This window comes from Salmo trutta, chromosome 29, assembly GCF_901001165.1.
Source record: "Salmo trutta chromosome 29, fSalTru1.1, whole genome shotgun sequence".
Lineage (NCBI taxonomy): Eukaryota > Metazoa > Chordata > Actinopteri > Salmoniformes > Salmonidae > Salmo > Salmo trutta.
Window position 1 is genome coordinate 44,086,597 of NC_042985.1, and position 14,678 is coordinate 44,101,274.

The window sequence follows — 14,678 nt, forward strand, 5'->3', positions numbered from 1 at the left end:
CCAGCTATCTAAACCATTAGTAATCATAGCCGCATTACCAACCAGGCACGCAGGGCATGTGCCCAGGGGTCCTGACCTTTAGGGGGCCCCCATTGATTTTGTTAGTCCCTGTCACTTAGATATAATATTAACATGGCATAAGTCATGGCAAAATGTGTAGAATTGCAGGAAATTTGCTTTTAAAACTGGAAAAACAAATCTCCCCAACCCATGGCAAAATGTGTAGAATTGCAGTAAATTAGCTTTAAAACTGCACACAAAAAAAGTTATGTAAAGCAAACATATTTGTTTACCTTTTGCTAAGGGACAGATTGCAATTTACTGGGGGGGGGGTTCCGAAATAGGGGAGGGTTGTCAAACGTATTTTCTTTGCTTTGGGGAGGGTTGTGTGTTTTTTTAATTTGGCACAGGGGAGGGTAATGCATTATTTTACCTGGTTTACATGATCTAGTTGCAGGTTTTACTATATAACTAGCCAAATTTCCTCATCTGCTTGCATGCACCTCCCCTATATCAAGGTGTTTTGGTAGTTCCCTTATGCACTACGCTTTTCCGTATGCTAACTTTTACTATACCACAGGTCAGTATAGTCTACCAGTCTAACGATCCATCCTGCCCTCTATCATAGTGATAATAGTGCTAGGTGGATCATTTGTCCAGATCTGGTATAGGCTAACGAGCAATCATACCACACATAAAAGCATTCAAAGCTGCATACATTTTCAATATGAAACCACAAGAACAAATAGGAATACCTAAAAGGCAGTGGAGACGCAAGGTGCATCATTGCGCATGAAAGTAGACATGACAAACAGCTCAACAAGCTCCCCTATTGATTTTGTTTTGGGGCAATAAAATTGCAGACTAGCCTACAACACCACAATGCAATGAATAATTTCATTCTTGTTTTCAAGCGAGTACTAACTTCTACTCTAGGCTACAGTAAAAATGTCAGTTGAATAATGTCAGATTGTGATTTACATGTTTCATTCTATTTGGATCAGGCACAGTAGCAGGTCAGTCTGGCTGTATTTTTACTTCTGATTGTCACGCCCTGACCAGGTGAACTCTGCTATTTTGGTCAGGGTGTGGCATTTCTATGGTTTATTTTCTATGTTTTGGTTATAGCCTTTCTTTGTGTTTTATTTCTATGTTGGGCTGGGGGTGATTTCCCAATCAGACAGCTGTCGCTTGTGAAGTCTGATTGGGAATCACATTTAAGTTCCTTTTCCCCCACGATGTTTGTGGGTTGTTATCTCTTTGTTTTGAGCACGTAATGTATCGACAGTTTTCTTTATGTTGTGTACATGTTTAATTCCAGTGTGTTCAATAAACATGTGTTCGCTCCCAGCTGCGCCTTGGTCCACTTCTTCCTTCCTGCACGACGATCGTTACAGAACAACCCACCGAACCAGGACCAAGCAGCGGGAGGAAAAGGAGCGCGAGAGATGGGCTCGCGAGGGAAAGGAGTTCTGGACCTGGGAGGAGATCATGTCGGGGAAAGGACCCTGGCGGACGGATTCCCAGGTCGAGGAGGAAAAGCCAGCCGGTAGACGGAGTCGCAGGCGGCGGTCGAGGAGGCCCGGAAAACAGCCCCAAGAAAAAAAATTTGGGGGGCTAATGGGGTGGTCCGGAAGGGCAGAGGAAGAGCCCAGACCACTGCTCTCGTGGGGGATGACGGCGGAGGAAGAGAAGGAGATGAGGCGTTTGATTGAGGACCTGCAGAGGGAAGATCTGGAGGAGGAGCCATGGTATGCGGAGTTGCGCGCTGTGTCGCCAGTGCGCCCGGTGCGTCCGGTGGACATGCCCAGCACATGCCGTGCTAGGATGGGCATCCAGCCAGGACGAGTGGCTAAACCGGCTCCACGCTTCAGGTCACCAGTGCGTGTTCACAGTCCTGTCTGGCCCGTTCCTGTTCCCCGCACCAAGCCCACGGTGCGTGTCCCCAGTCCTGTCCGGCCCGTCCCTGCTCCCCGCACCAAGCCATGGGAAGCGGAGTTGCGCGCTGTGTCGCCAGTGCGCCCGCACAGCCCGGTGCTTCCGGTGGACATGCCCAGCACATGCCGTGCTAGGATGGGCATCCAGCCAGGACGAGTGGCTAAACCAGCTCCACGCTTCAGGTCACCAGTACGTGTTCACAGTCCTGTCTGGCCCGTCCCTGCTCCCCGCACCAGGTTAGTGGTGCGTGTCCCCAGTCCTGTCCGGCCCGTCCCTGCTCCCCGCACCAGGTTAGTGGTGCGTGTCCCCAGTCCTGTCCGGCCCGTCCTTGCTCCCCGCACCAAGTTAGTGGTGCGTGTCCCCGGCCCGGCCCGTCCCTGCTCCCCGCACCAGGTTAGTGGTGCGTGTCCCCAGTCCTGTCCGGCCCGTCCCCGCTCCCCGCACCAGGTTAGTGGTGCGTGTCCCCAGTCCGGCCCGGCCCGTCCCCGCTCCCCGCACCAGGTTAGTGGTGCGTGTCCCCAGTCCTGTCCGGCCCGTCCTTGCTCCCCGCACCAGGTTAGTGGTGCGTGTCCCCAGTCCGGCCCGGCCCGTCCCTGCTCCCGGCACCAGGTTAGTGGTGCGTGTCCCCAGTCCTGTCCGGCCCGTCCCCGCTCCCCGCACCAGGTTAGTGGTGCATGTCCCCAGTCCGGCCCGGCCCGTCCCTGCTCCCCGCACCAGGTTGGTGGTGCGTGTCCCCGGTCCTGTCCGGCCCGTCCCTGTTCCCCGCACCAGGCCCACGGCGCGTGTCCACAGTCCGGCACGGCCTGTGTCCGGTCCACCGGTGACCAGTCCTGTTCCGGTCGGCGGCTCCGCTTCGGAGCCTGAGCATGCCGCTCCACCGTGGTCCAGTCCGGGCCAGAGGGGTAGGGCTAGGGTGGAGGCAGGGGGAGAAACACGCCCGGGGCCAGAGCCTCCACCGAGGGTGAGGCGCCCACCCGGGTCCCCCCCCCTAATAGACTTTAGGTTGGTGCACCGGGAGTACGCACCGTTGGAGGGGGGGTACTGTCACGCCCTGACCAGGTGAACTCTGCTATTTTGGTCAGGGTGTGGCATTTCTATGGTTTATTTTCTATGTTTTGGTTATAGCCTTTCTTTGTGTTTTATTTCTATGTTGGGCTCGGGGGTGATTTCCCAATCAGACAGCTGTCGCTTGTGATGATTGGGAATCACATTTAAGTTCCTTTTCCCCCACGATGTTTGTGGGTTGTTGTCTCTTTGTTTTGAGCACGTAACGTATCGACAGTTTTCTTGATTTTGTGTACATGTTTAATTCCAGTGTGTTCAATAAACATGTGTTCGCTCCCAGCTGCGCCTTGGTCCACTTCTTCCTTCCTGCACGACGATCGTTACACTGATACTGAATGCGCTGTCAGTTGCAGATCATCATTCTCCCAAGTCATCCTATAATAACGTGTCCACATATGCTCCCGCAGGCCAATTTTCAGAAGAGCTTAACACACGCTCTGCCTCCTCTCCAATCCGAGCGGCTATTCTTTGCGCACATAGAAGCTAAAGCTTCAGTATGGCCTTAATATTTATAATTAAACTTTAAAACGTATTACCTTTTATATGTGCCAGAAACACAACCAGTCACATGTTTCTCATCTAAGTAGGCTACATCAAAAGTATCCTGTAGGCCTGTGCATGTTCATCACAAACACAAATTCCAGTATCTTCAAAATGGCTTGACATTAACCAGGCTTCCATCCAACCTTTTTATGTGAGTAAAGTAGCCTAACATGTCGGATAAAAAAATTTCACATGAGAAAGCAGGCAGTTTATTGGGCTACAGATTAAATAAGTTATTAATTTCACAGGGTGGTGAAAGTGCACAGTGATGATGCTGATGCTCCTTTCAATAAATATCTAGGGTTTTATTCTGGCGAAATGATGATCGATGCTTGGCTGCCATTTGACAAATAGAAATTATCTCGTACTTTTATCCATAATAATCTCATCATCTAGTAGGCTGTACCTGCGCTGTATCTGCAAGCTGTTGGTTAGAGCGAACATACCAATACCAGTGTAGGCACAATCGCTATACCTATATACACATTTTTTTGTGACAAACCATCAGTAGGCCTAGAGTTGAAAATGCTAATATATTTTATATTAATATCATGCAGTGGGCAAGCCTATAGGCCTATGCATGCAAAACCCTAATGAATTTAGAGCTACAATCTCTGACAGCTGAACCTTGATGGGGACAATTATTGTTCTAGGAAAGTAGCCTAAAAACAAAACAAAAAAATAGGCTATGAAGTTTTGCATGTGCTACACATCGTAACCCAATGAATAGTGTTTTTATAATTGGTTACAATCTGTTTTTAAGGACACGTAAATGTGACGCTGCTATAGCCCCGCGGCTACACCCCCAGAAGCCGAGACCTTTCCCCCCTGCTCCAAAATCAATAGTCCCTCTGCTGTTAGTCCTCTGTTGCCCCATACCCTCCGTATACTTCCTACTTTTCATGTGTCTAGATCTAAACCCATGTCTCACAGCCCTTTTTCCAGGCCTATCCCTCTCCCCTGTCTCATCGACGGCCAACCGGCGTACAGGGTGAGACGTCTCCTGAAGGTTTGACTTCGGGGAAGGGGTTTCCAGTCCAGTACCTGGTTGACTGGGAGGGTTATGGCCTGGAGGAGAGGTGCTGGGTCTCCGCTAAGGACATCCTGGACCCAGGCCTCATCTCTGAATTCCAACGCCAACACCCCGCTCAACCAGGTATGCGTCCAGGTAGGACACCAGATGGCGTCCCTAGAGGGGGGGTACTGTCACGCTCTGATCTGCGTGGTGTCGCCAGGTGTCGCCCATCTTCCCCTGGGTATTTATACCTGTGTTTTCTGTCTGTCTGTGCCAGTTCGTCTTGTTTGTTCAAGTCAACCAGCGGTTTGTCTCAGCTCCTGCTTTTCCCCAGTCTCTCTTTTTCTCATCATCCTGGTTTTGACCCTTGCCTGTCCTGACTCTTAGCCTGCCTGCCGTCAGGTTCCTTGGCCTCTACTCTGGATTATCAACCCCTGCCTGCCTTGACCTGTTGTTTGCCTGCCCCTGTTGTTACAATAAACATTGTTACTTCACACAGTCTGCACTCGGGTCTTACCTTGATTCCTGATAATCCCGGTGCTGAGTTAATGTGTAGAAGCAAATTGTATAGCTAATAGGCTATGTGTTTGTAGATCGACTGAGGTGAATGAAGCTTCAGCAACCAATGTGATAATGGCAGGGTTAATTTTTGCTTGTTTTTGCTGTTCTCCAAATAGCATTTTAGAGCTAAATTAAATTGAACTTTCCAAAAATGTATTGGATGGGGAGGATAAAGCCCACATCCCCTCCCCCTCCAGACCTCACTAAACCTCAGATCCTGGCTACGGCCATGTGCAGGACGTAGTAGCTACCTTTAGTCTGGTAGACATCTGGTATCCTCTTGGCTTCTCCGTCTCTCCTCCTGGCCAAATGATCTTCCTCTGCGGATTCATCACCACCTACAAAACCAAAGAAATAGAATGGCTAGAATGGGAAAAAGTAATTCAGACAGTACAATCATATGGCACGCTAATTTAATTGGGCTAGTCATTTCACCTCTATGTACAAACCACCCCAAATATTAATGTTCCCCATACAACTTGGTTTTATACATTTGATCATAACACAAGCACAAAATGATAGCACCAAGGCATAATTACTTAATGTAACACTTAATTAAAAAAATACTGTATTATGTACAACTGGTAACATAAAACATTTAATAAAAACCTCCGTACTTGGGTGCCATTGAAAATGCCTACTTGCACCAGCCTGGTCTTTTGGTAGTTGAGGATGCTGTAGGTAGCAAACCGCCTGTCACCATCGTCATTAAACTCGATGCGTCCTGTCAGGCCATCTGGGTACTTGGATGACATCAGCACTCTAGAGTCCAGCGGGGAGATCGGAGGGATGGCATCATCAGACAAATCATGCCAATATGACATGATGGGCTTGGTTGATGAGAGCGGGTGAGATGGGAGATTGAAAACAATGAGGATGAAGGGAGGAGGGTGATGTTTTTGGAACAATAATGCAATGCATTTCGAATTAAGTTTGTGTTCATAAATTCAATCTGGAGTGCCAGAGTGCGCTCAAAGTGCGCTCTGTGCATTTGTAAATTCAGAATGTTGTCAGATTGTCCATACATATATTCCTAGCGTTTCGCTCTCGGAGCATTCAGAGCGCACACTCAACGCTCTGGCCGAGGATCAGGGTTGCTGCGAGCATTCTGACGACACAACAGCAGTCAAGCACCCAAGCTAACTGGCTGGCTACTTCCAGACATAAATGAGAGAACACCTCACTCTGATCATTTTACTTGCCCTAGCCGAACTGGTTAGGCTGTTTTCATGTTATCCAGAGCGTTGGTGACTGTAACTGTGTGGCTGGCAACAACGTTTACTGACACCGGCCATATTCAACGGGTGTTGAGCATTCGTGAATGAATCAGTTATTCTGCTCTCTGGGACACTCAGGCGAGAGTGCTCTGGAATCGGAGTTGATAGCCAAAGTGTATTTACAAACGCACCCTAAGTCCTCTGATGTAGAATCCTCTATCCCCTTAATTCTGAGTTCTGTCTATGTAGTCTTGCCAAAAGCCAGATACTACATTTTGGAGGCAAAGGAAATGCAATTCGAGATGTACCCACCAAGGCTAGCCCAACCCGACTTGAATTTGACCTGCATGGCCCTAAATGCCAATGGAAACTAAGCTTAATTTCTCAGAGAATGCACAATGAAACAGGGATGATTTTCAGGGGTCTGACTTGGTCCACTTCCAATTAGAACTGCTCAGAAAGGAGGCCTTGTTTTCAGGCTGCCCTCCCTCCCCTGTCTCCCAGCAACCTCGGGTGCCTGGGTCAGCATGTTCAGTTTTATGTTTTGGCACACGACTGTTCTGGTTATTTTCTGGTTATTTCAAGCTGACTCAGACCTACTTCTGACTGTGTGCAAATAAACAAAAACAAAAAAATGTGTGTTTTGTTTAGTTACTCTCACTCTTACTTGTGACCTTACCGTTTGAAGAGCGGTCCAGTCCTCCAGATGTTTGTGTTGCCTACACAGCCGCGAGGCGGTTCTGTGATGTTCTCCTTCTCAAAGAGCTCCTGGATGGACTGTGCCACCACGGCCACGGCATCGTTGATATGCGCCGACTCGTTCTTGCCGTTGATGAGCTGAAGGCCGAGCAAGCCTGACCAGTCAACAAAATCCCAATTTTAGAGAAGCACTCGACATGAGATTGCTAATATTAGGCCATGAACATTAAACTTGCTTATACAGAAACAACAAGTACCTATTAAGGATAGGAGTTAGGTTGGGGATGATACTGTACAGAACATGGGTTAGGGCAAAGTGAGCATGTTGAAGTGAAGGTTATGTACAGACGTGTCATACATGTAGCCAGGTAAAAAAAAAATGTGGTTGTAGCTTACCATCGGCTTTCTGTTACACTTCAATGTGGGGGTAGCAACACACTTTTTCTAAATTAGCTCATGAGAGCCAGACTCTCATATTAACGTGAATTCAAAGCAATGTAGATTACCAAAACCTCTATTTCATTTGTTGTCTACTGAAAAAAACACACAAACTAAAAATGGAACAAACAAAAGATGTTAGACATTTAAAGCACAGTACAATGAGAAATCACTTGTTTTAAACCTTTAAACAAACAAATGTTTAAACGTTCAAACATTCAATGTATTACACACCACACTGATTTGCCGATGAGGATAAAACATTTGAATAATAAAGCAATGTGGCCAGCATGACCGATCTGTCGCACAGTCTGTGAGAGAGGCATAGGGTATAGGAGCAGGACATACCATCTGGTGCTTCACTCAAAGCTTTACCAGACATCTCCCTCTCTCCAACCAGCCACACGTAGCCAGAACCCGTCATGTTGAGCTGGCGCGCAGCTTTGTAGACCGACGCCGCTTCATCCTCGCTACAGTCAGATACACATCATTACCACAATGGCAGCTCCAGTCAATCTCCAGTGACTACACCAAGAGTACAATACATATCAATGTTTATTTTGCTCGGTGCAATAAATGGTTAGTTCATCCAAAATGTACAGGACCACTACTGGCCAGGGTACCAATAACATAGGGACACAGTATATTTGTGTTTTCATTATTAATATATTATTATTATATTAATATTATATAATATATACTGCATGTATGTAACCTGTATTACTATATACCACTACTGTATAATGATGTCATTGAGTCCCGATGGCCTCATAATAAAGACATGTGTCTGTGTGGTATATGAGGTTTAGAGGTGTAGTGCAGTGAGGGATGTAGACGGGAGCTGACCTGGCAGAGAGGATGATGACGCGAGCCTCCAGGTCCTTGGCCTCCAGCAGCATCGATGTCAGGTTGGTGTCTTGGCTGAACAGGAGAACTTTCTCTGCCTGCAGTTAGGGGACAAAATTAGCAAGGAGGAGAAGGACTCAGCCCTGAACCATGCTGTCTTCAGCTCCTCTTTTTCTTTTTTGGCGAGGGTGGAAGAAATGGAGAAAAAGGTTCCAAGATAATCTGTTTAACTGAAAAAAATCGAAGCTGGTAGGAAAAAAAATTCTGCATTTATGCATGCAAACTGAGGGTTATCAAGACTCCAAAGAGGAACGTGCAAGTTAGAAGTAGAGGGAGAAGAAGATTGATGCAACCGCAAATCAAAGTGGTGGAGGAAGGGAGGAGGGTGGTGGTGGTTTCTTTCCCAAAGAACAAAAGAAGAAGGAAATGCTGCAGAAAGGTAGGAGGTGCCATCTGGATTGTGCCTGTCCCACACGTCCAGATCTCCACAAACTTTGTCAAAGTAATAGACTTGCAATCTCCTTGGTTTGAACACATGCAACCCTTTACACAAAAATAAAAAAGGTTGGAGGGGGCATTTCATTTGCTGAAAATATACTAAAAACCCATTCTCGACTGAAATCATAAAAGAAAATGTAAAAAGACGTGCTACCAGGATAAGGATATCTCTGGAATCAGTTGTTGACTGTTTGACTTTCTAGTTTCTAGTGGCTACGTTCAGAGAATTGGTGGGCGGCGTGCATTGACCATGCAAGTATACCTTGGGTCCTCGCTTGTTGTCATAGGACAGTTGGTCGAGGTTTTCATAGTTCTTGTTTTTATTCTGATGAGTAATGTGCACAGAGAAAATATGCAGACACAGAAGGATATTATAAACAGTTATAAATGGTGTGCAGTAAAGCATTCCAACAAATCTCCACTTTTCTGCTTCAACTTGGGATTCCTAACACTGGGGCTTGCAAAAACATCGAAGGCCTGCTCACAGCATCACAGATTCCTTAGGTTTTAACTGTCTGACACAGGCATGCTCCACCATGGTGTTGTGGGAACCAAAAATATCCCCCAGCGACATTGCTCATTCAGTAGTCTATAGTCATTCTCAAATGGAAGGCCAATGGCAAATGTAGCATGTTCACCAATGTATCTAACTGAAACAGCATTAATATCTAAATGTAGCATAATGAAATAGGACTGTAGGAAATGTACTAAGCAAATAGATTTTCCGGGAAAAATAATGTCTTAGTGTTGCTCTTGGACAATTTTTCACAGATCCTGTATCTGAAAAGGTACCAGCCAGCAAGTTCTCTTCATTAGTATATTTTACTAAATATCCAAATTATGTTTCTCGATTATTCCTCTTGAATTATTATTTTAAAAAACTGTATGTTGATATAATACAATATGACATGCAGATGGTCTGTCTAGACACAAAGCTAAAGGCTACAAGAATGAAGTTCTCAGCAACAGCACTGAGTGCAGAGTCCCTTAAATATCCCTTAAATACCACAAGGTTTGGGACCAGAGTCTTGGATCTTTGGATAAATCAGCTAAATATGGTGTGTATATACTGTGTACATACAGTATATTGTGTATTGTCACGTCCTGACCTGTAAAGGGGTTATTTGTTATATTAGTTTGGTATGGACGTGGCAGGGGGTATTTGTTTAGAGTGTTTCGGGGTTTGTTGGGCTATGTGTTTTGTAGAGGGGTGTTTGTTTAGAGTGTTCCGGGGTTTTGGTTTATGTTCTATGTTAGTATATTTCTATGTTCTAGTCTAGTCTTTCTAGTTCTATGTTTAGTTTATTGATTTGGCCTTCAATTGGAGGCAGCTGTTCCTCATTGCCTCTGATTGATGGTCCTATGTATAGGGGTGTTTTGGTAAGGGGAATTGTGGGTAGTTATTTCCTGTTTAGTGTATGTAGCACCTGACGGGACTGTTTAGTGTCGTTCGTTCGTTCGTTCGTTCGTTCGTTCGTTCGTTTGTTCGTTCGTTTTTGTATACGTGTTTCTTTTGGTTTTTCCTTCTTTTATAATAAATAAGAAGATGAGTATGCATTTTCCCGCTGCACCTTGGTCTACTCAATACGACGGCCGTTACATGTATATACTATATATTGCGTATTTTCAGTAGTATTTCATTCCAATGATATAAATGATATAGACCTGCTCAGGTCTACAATGTAAACCCAATGATGTACACAAAAACATAACAATGATAAATATAGTCTATATCTATGTGTGAAGCTAATCATACATGAATTATATTAATGACATATTAGTCTGGCGTTGCTATACCCCCAAAATCACGTCATTGTCAACGCCTCCCTTGGAGGTATGGAGAATTTTGTCTTGCAAAAAAGGTTTGAATGGTCCGCTGGCTCCCAGCCCTCCCCCACACGCCCGTAGAAGAGGTGATGTGTGTTATGTGTATCACTGTTTTCCGTCCAGGTAGTTGTAACCTATGCTAGTTTCAGGTGCTAGTGTGGCCGACAGTCTGCGATTTAAATTTATAGAAATTGAAAGTGGATTACACTGGTAAAGTCAAACGTCACATACTTTTAATGTGGGGCTATGACAGTCAATTGCAAATGTCTCTTATCTCACCACCACTAATGAGATGGGTGTGCTTGATGCATGTCGCGTTGGAGCTTCTCAAAGTCAGGGGGCGTGGACGACAGTGCACACCTCATCTCTGCTGTCACATCCAACCTGGATTGATGTTTGGTTTTAATGCAGACAAGAGGACTGAATCCAGCTTCACACAGATATGAGCTGGCAAAGGGTAGCCTACTATGAGTTTTATGGTACTTTCAAGACAACTGGGAACTCAGAAAAATACGAGGTCTAATCATAACATCAGTGATCTTTAGGTCGGAAAGTCGGAGGTCCAGAAAGAGGCCAGAGTTCCCGAGTTGGAATTCTGAGTTGGATGTTTTTCTCCCAGTTGGAGCTTGTTTCATCCCGAGTTCTCAGTTGTCTTGAACGCACTGAAGTCGGAAGTCAGAGATTTCCGAGTTTCCAGTTCCGAGTTCCCAGTCGTTTTGAATGTGGCATTAATGCTTAGAGGGAGATGGCAGGGTTTTCCTTTTGAGTCAGGAACCAAAACTCCTCTGTAGGAGGAGACAGCTCGATCATCTGATCGATTTCACTTACCGGCATGTCAATTGATCCAGGATTACAGTCAAACGGATTGGGAAGCAGGTCCCAAGTGCTCTTCCAAGTCTTGGAGGTGAGCAGTCATCGCTCGTGTGGGACACTTACTGATGCTGTTTTCTGTTCTTTTCTTTTCATTACACAGAAGGTCAACCAAGTCTGTTTTTGTTTACATCCACTGTGACAACAGTTCCTCTCTCAATTATAAAAATCTTTCCAACACCCCCCTTCAATAACCATCAAGGCTTGGTGTGAAATAGAACATTGTCATGCTCCAATCCCATATCTCCACATACTTTTGCAAACAGGTGTGCGCTGTGGTTTGATGTACATTTGAAGTTATCTGCTGCAGTATATCTCCGAGTTCTGTGCTCAGCTCTTTTGCCGCCAGTTGCTCTTGGTGTATCATACAATGCGTCCATATGGCAGAGGCCTGCCTGCCTTCACGACATAGACGGAGCACCATCTGTGAAAAAGCCCACCATTCGATCCCATATGGAATCTGTTTTCGTCAATATAGCCATGCAGCACATTGAACATTCCCTATGCCAGTTCATGCTCAGGAATCGTAAGACATAACAATATGTCCTCGCGAATAGCAACCCCCAACATATATAGCAAACAAAAGTCAATGTATGGGCATCTCGGCCCTCATAGCTAACGTCCATTTGGACAGCATAAGCTGGGGAGTTTCTAAGTTGTTCATGCAGAGTTTCCTCTTAATTGCTAGCAATAGCATCAATTTTTGTTTAACAGCATAATCTGAAAAAGGTATTGATGTGAGTTTCTGTGCCTCTGCCTCCCCAAACATTGTTTTCACCATTTCAATTGCGTCCGGTAATATCAAAGTCTCTGCAATAGTATGTGGTTTCATACTATATTGAGCCTAGCCAGTCATTGATTCAAGTGCAATGGTCAAGTGCGGCCTTTTCCCATGATCTAAGGTTTGAATAATTTTTATTTTTATTTTTAGGTTAACCACATTACAATGATTTTGAGATACAAAGACGATATTATAATATATGTATTTTTTGGGTATTTGGGAAATTCTCCCACTACCCCATTTTCACATCCCTAGTTTGGGAACCGCTGGGTGAAAGTAATGGTTTAGGTTATGGACGCCCCAAGGATCCCGTATAGCACAGACCCTATACGAACCGAACGAGTGTGCTCGCATACTCCCTTAAATTACCTTTGCTTCAAAAACAGAATAAAATAGCAATTTTACTGCTTGTCCATCTTGAGACACCGTAGCCAGTATACACTTCCTCAAAATAGTCAGAATTAATCTAACTCAAGAAATCTATCATAAATGTTCACGTTTCTGCAGAGATCTAAGTTGTGCAATTCTAACTAAGATGTTAGTGCAGTATTTCTCAAAATAAAAATGTGCATAAACGATTTGTCTCTCGTTGAATGACTACAAACACTTAATTGAAGAATCCCTACAGTTGACCAATCAACGACGAAGGGGCGTAAACTTCGGCTACCGACTTCGGCTTGCCTTGAGAAAAAATGTTGTGTGCAGGAACAGCCGGGGAAAAAACGTTACAGAAGACCAAAACTAACAAAAACATCAAAAAATGTTGTCATAGTATATGCACGAACTGTTCCGAACTGTTTCGGATGGGAAGCATGTGTACGCATTATACAACTGGGAACTCTGAAAAATACGAGGTCAAATCATGACATCAGTGATCTTGAGGTCAGAGCTATAGAAAGAGGCCCAAGTTCCTGAGTTGGATGACCGTTCAAATCGATTTTTCCCAGTCAAAGATTGTTTTTTTCTGAGTTCCCAGTTGTTTCGAATGCAGCATTAAAAAACGATTTATGGTCATGTGTGATGTTACGCTTGATACTGAAGCTCCGAGGTATGCGTCTCTGAGGCATGCATTGAAATCGCTAAGCAGCTAACTTTGAAGGAGTGTGCAGATGTGTGTATCGCTTTATCAGAAGTACATCATCAATGATGTCCGAAGCTTCATTTTTTAGGCACAATTTGGTGAAAGCGCCGAAGCCTTCAGAAAGCCTTGGTTTCCCATCACTAGCATCTGCATTGGCAGTACAACATTTACTGCAATGCAGCTTCTGCAGAAGTCAGGGCATTCATACTTCTTTCACTTGTGGGGAGCAGAGCAGATCTGTTGTGAAGGAAGTTGTCAAGGAAAGGAGTTTGTGTTTATGCAGGATGTACTGCCCCCACCTACCATCAACCAATCATGTCAATGCAAAGCTATACGGAGCTATATGGAGCACTCCGCATTGTTCCAACATTTTTGTGGTGCATGGAGATGCGTTACGGAGCTTGATTTGACCTCCACAAGCCTCTGAAGGCTCCGCAATTGTGCCACACCCTCTGTACAGAGCCTCCGGACTGCATTTATTGGATCAAGCATGAATCGGCTTTAACTGAGCTGCTAGCTAGCTAGCTAACTTTACACACTGTTTAGCTAAGGGAAATAAGTGTCATCAGCTAGCTAACTTCCTATTTGTTAGCTATCTTGATGTAATCATTGTAAATTAAAAAGTCTCCAAATGCATTTGTAGCCATGGAAGAGGGGGAAATTGCAGCTCCAGCTATCAGTAAAGGGAGAGTGGCTGTTTGTAGTAATAAGAAGAAGAACAAAAGATGGGGGACTGAAGATGGCGGTGTAGAATGCCTTGTGACTGACCAAATAATAGTACTATTACGCTGATCTGCTCACTCGTGGGCAACAACTTCAACTGGATAATACCTCAAAACAACTTGTAAGGCTAGAGAATGTTATAGACAAACACTACCAATGCAGTCAAAACAAAAACATGGCGGAGATTAAACATGGAAAGAATGGAGAACCAAACTAAAAAATATACATATATATATAAATACGAGCCTCTTCGACTGAGACAAATGATCTATTTTCACCACCCTGTACAGTAAATATGGAAACCGAACTGCTAAAATCTATAAATGATAAATAAAGCTATAATTGAATAAAGTTCAAATCTGTAACGGCCGTCGTCAGAATGAGACCAAGGTGCAGCGGAGGATGTGTTCATCTTAAATGATTTTAATGACCGAATGAACACTTGCAAAAGAAAACACAAAAATGACAGCCAAACAGTTCTGTCAGGAATAACAAAGCACTAGACAGAAAACATTCACCCACAAACCCCAAAGGAAAAACAGGCTGCCTATGTATGACTCTCAATCAGCAACAACG

General features: G+C 44.8%; 1 protein-coding gene across 3 annotated transcripts in view; it reads right to left on the reverse strand.

The window, feature by feature from the left end:
- Positions 1-14,678, reverse strand: part of grin1b (glutamate receptor, ionotropic, N-methyl D-aspartate 1b) — a 62,045-nt gene that overhangs the window by 22,119 nt on the left and 25,248 nt on the right. For 2 of the 3 annotated variants that reach the window (XM_029722304.1, XM_029722302.1), the window contains exons 4-9: positions 9,083-9,145; positions 8,323-8,420; positions 7,825-7,946; positions 7,019-7,193; positions 5,740-5,884; positions 5,374-5,460 (exon numbers count right to left, since the gene is read on the reverse strand). In XM_029722304.1, coding sequence (XP_029578164.1) covers positions 5,374-5,460; positions 5,740-5,884; positions 7,019-7,193; positions 7,825-7,946; positions 8,323-8,420; positions 9,083-9,145 — 690 coding nt within the window. The remainder of the gene's footprint in view (positions 1-5,373; positions 5,461-5,739; positions 5,885-7,018; positions 7,194-7,824; positions 7,947-8,322; positions 8,421-9,082; positions 9,146-14,678) is intronic. The other variant, XM_029722303.1, reaches the window with a different exon arrangement.